General features: G+C 55.2%; 1 protein-coding gene across 1 annotated transcript; it reads right to left on the reverse strand.

Moving 5' to 3' along the window:
* Window positions 1–2072: 2072 nt before the first annotated feature.
* LOC122377228 (ubiquitin carboxyl-terminal hydrolase 37-like) lies at window positions 2073–3761 on the reverse strand. Its single transcript, XM_043357189.1, has one exon. It carries the CDS (start codon window positions 3759–3761, stop codon window positions 2073–2075), a length of 1689 nt encoding a protein of 562 aa, XP_043213124.1.
* Between the last annotated feature and the right edge of the window lie 223 nt (window positions 3762–3984).

Consider the following 3984-nt stretch of genomic DNA (forward strand, 5'->3'; position numbering starts at 1 on the left):
CGAAAAGGGGTATTTTCGATCGGCGGGTGTTCGGTTGTTCTTGTGTTGGCTGGGTTATCTATCCATTTCGGTCGATTGCTTTTTGACGGCTAAACCATGGATGAGATAATAATGGATTGGTGTCTTCGCAGTTTTTGGCGACATTGAGCTCAGGCCTGCCATCTAGCGGGAGAATTGTCGTAAGTTAGGAGCAAGCCGAGTGAACGCCGCTGATTAGCATTGTGACACACGGGAGTGTGGTGTAGTAGCAGGCTTGTTGTGCAATTTTTCAACAGGTTATGTCCTTATATGTCAGTGAAGGCGAAGAAATTATTAGATTTATGTGCAGGGTCAGTAATAAGATAAGCAGTTCCATGTTATTTCCTCATTAAATCGTGAAACAGGGAGTTATTGGAGACTTCGCCAGCACGTGTCGTTTTCGCTATTTTTCACATGAGTCTTTACTTGACCTAAATCAAACAAATTGTCCGGATCAAAGAACAAAACGAACGTAAGTACTATCTATAAGTATAATGAAAAGTTAAACGGAATTGCTAACGTCATTGCCGCTCAATATGTAATTCAAGACGCTCTATGAAAAGGACCCAACCAGTGCTGCGTAGTCGATGAAATTTCAGTGACTTTGGCTCCAACTCCGATTCCGGTATTCAAATATCGACTCCGACTCCTCCGGGCAGAACTATCGGTTCACACAGACTCCGACTCTGACTCCGGCTCTGCAGCGCTGGTAAGTCTGTGGAGTCGATGACTTTTCGGTGACCTTCGACTCATACTCCGACTACAGCTTTTAAAAATCAACCGACTCCGGGTCGGAAGAGAACCGCTGGCTCTGACTTCAATTCCGCAGCCCTGGCCCAAGATAGCCGCCTAAAACAACTTTGATGTGTGAACTTCTTCGTACATGGTCATGTTATTTTAAACAAGGAATGGAAAAGGGAGACGAAGCCTTCACAAACAGGGATCTCCTGTTGCGGATCAATCAGCTGCTGGAACAGAAAGGCATAAACACCACGCGGCACGCATCTCATTTCATCGTTTTCCTAATGACTCTGCACCAATGTAAGCACTGATCAATGCAGTGCGAGCATCGATGTGACATTTGTATACCAAGTTTGAGTGTTATCCGCCCAGCCGTTCTTGAGATATGGAAGCGGCAGTCGGCACCCCGCACGTGCGCACGTGCAGTAGCACCCCCATAGTGACACATGGACATGCATTGGCCACTGGGTGCCTAACTATTGACGAAGTTTTACTGTAATGGGCCCAGCCATTGCGGAGTTACTTTATGTGGAACAATTTCGACACCCCTAAGTTGGCACGTGGCACGTGCCGTAACATTAACTAAGATGAAGAAAATCGGGCGAAATTCGGAGAAGAAGGAATAAGCCTACCAAATACTTGTATGACATATTGTCAAACTGCTGTACCCTTGTGAGTAAATGACCACATAAAAGGTAGTACAAGCCGATCGGACTGGGCGTTTCAATACACACCGTCTTACGCATTTTCTTTTCGTTATTACCTAAAGGCTGCTTGACGTTTTTGGCTTTCAAGCATTTAAGACATTTTTTGTCGTCTCAGGTCCAGTAAGATTACCTCCAACTCGTGGGAATATGCACTTCAAGCCAACTAACACACCACATCCACGTGTGCCATAATGCTGAGAGATGGCGTTCACTCGGCTTTCTCCTAACTTACGATAATTCTCTCGCTAGATGGCAGGCCTGATCCCAATGTCGCGGATCCCAATGTTAATTTCCACGAGACACCAATCCAGTGTTATATCATCCATGGCTAAACGTTTTGGTTTGTGGAAAAAATATCCACCGCATCGAGGTGCCCGTGTCTGATAAGCATGCTTTCCACTTCAGAATCTGTCAAATGTGCTTTATAATTCCTTGACGATATATTTTGTTAAGCCAAAAGGTTCACATTCAAACACAAACTCTGCACAAAGAAATGACTCAAGAACTGAAGTCAAGCGTCACATACACATACACCTATACACACAGAGCCGGTCGGGGTCTTTCCGCCGTCGGTGCCGCTACCCTGTGCTCCCTAGCGCGCCGCGGTCACAGCGCCCCTCCGGCTCCCTCCACGCTGACTGCTTGGTTGCAAAGGTTTTTGTGGAGGTAGAAGAATATGTATCCGTTTCTCTGGTGTCCCTCGCCCAAAACTTCGGCCTCGTCGACGCAGCTGACTCGGCGATCGTCATAATGGTACCATCGGTCCCTGCCGACGCTGTATACGTCCGACACGTAGTGTCCGGAGTGCGTGCTGCCGCCGTGGTGGCTGACGACGCTCACCAGTCGGTAGGTAAAGTCGCCGGCCAGGTCCGTTGAGCAGAGAGACTGGTCGTCTTCCACGCAGGACTTCGGGAAATGTACCTGCTCCGCGGCGTCGGCCGGCGCTCCCTCCTCCAGCGACCTCATCATGGCTTCCTTGAGCTCGCGGTCTTCGCGGGTCCGCGCCGGATTGGACTCGGGGTCGGCGTCCTGCGCTACCAGCTCGGCCTGGGCTGGCGGCAACGGCGGCGGCTCGGCACCGGTCGCTGACATGGGACGCGCCGGCGCCGCGGCTCCGGTCGCCACCGGCGAGCCGACGGCGGCGGACTCTGGCAGGCCGGCGGTGGCGGCCGGTACTGGAGACGGTCCCCGGGCGGTGGCCGGCGGCGACGGACCCGAGCTGGGCGCCTCAGCCTCCTCGAACTCGGGGAGGGTGCATCGGGAAGGCTTTGAGCACTTCCACTCGGGAGGCCGGGTGACGTCGTCCGCGACATACTCGTTTAGCGAAAGGATCTTCGGAATGTCAACATTGGCACGGATTTTTATCGATTTTCCTCCAAGGAAGGCGTACCGGTTGAGCTGGAGTATCAGCGTCCTGGGCAGCTGGCTTATTTTGGTGGTGACGCGGCACTCGTCATGGCGGCAGTGCTGACAGAGCAGCTCGCGCCGGTCAGGCCGCATGCACAGCCGCAGCGCGTCCTGCAGCGTGGGCGCCTCTGTGCCCTGGTGGCGCGGCACGCTGACAAACCAGCTTATGTTCTCTTGTTGTTTCAGTACCGTTTCATGACACTTGGTGCACATGTAGCTCTCGATGGTCTGGTACTGAAAGTTGTCTCGCACCGGGTTGTCGGTCGGCCGCTGTGCGTCGATCTCTTCCTTCAGGGTGTCTAGCAGGCGCAGCAAGAACTCGTTGGCGTCCTGCATCTCGATGCCTCGGAACGCCGGATCAATTTCGGCGAACACGTCGCGTAGGTCGTTAAGATGGCTAAAGACTGATTTGCTAAGCGCCTTCTGGCGCAGCACCATCAGTTTGGCGACGGCGCGCAGCGTGCGACACTGGCCGCTCACACCCGGGTCCGAGATCAGGGAGACCATCTCACTAACGAACGGTCGCAGGCCCAGCAGCGACTGCAGGGTGGCGTTCTGATAGCAGGAGTTCCCGTAGTTGGGTAGGCCGATATGCAGAGGGTCCTTGCCGTCCTTGTCGGAGTCTAGGGGCCGGATGGTCGGGATCAGCTGCAGGTCGCGGCTGTCCGTCTGCGCCTTACCGCAGTGCAGCTGCAGGCTCTTCCCGCCCTCACTGGACTTGCGCAATGACGACGGCGGCCGCATCTGTTGACTGGCGGCGAACCGCGAGCCGCTCCAAGTTTTCGTCGGCGCGGTCCGGGCAGCTGGACGCCCGCTCAACCGATCGCGACGGTCGCGGACGCCTGGCCTTGGGCGGATGCGGCGAGCCGCCCCCTCGTCGGGAGACATCGCTGAGCCAGCGCGGCGACGGCAACTCGTTCTCGCGCGCCCGCAGAGGAGACGAGCTCCGCCGCGGCGAGGAGCGCCATCGTGAGCCGCTGTCGTCGTTCTGGTAGCTCTTGCCGCTGCTGTAGCTCGACGTGGGCGTCGGCACGGAGGCAGGCGCGCCGCCGGCCAACGACTTGGCCGCCTCCGCTGCGGGGCTGGTCGCCAGCGCAACGGCTGGTGGCTT

This window comes from Amphibalanus amphitrite, unplaced genomic scaffold (genome assembly GCF_019059575.1).
Source record: "Amphibalanus amphitrite isolate SeventyFive unplaced genomic scaffold, NRLGWU_Aamphi_draft 002646F_arrow, whole genome shotgun sequence".
Taxonomy (NCBI): domain Eukaryota; kingdom Metazoa; phylum Arthropoda; class Thecostraca; order Balanomorpha; family Balanidae; genus Amphibalanus; species Amphibalanus amphitrite.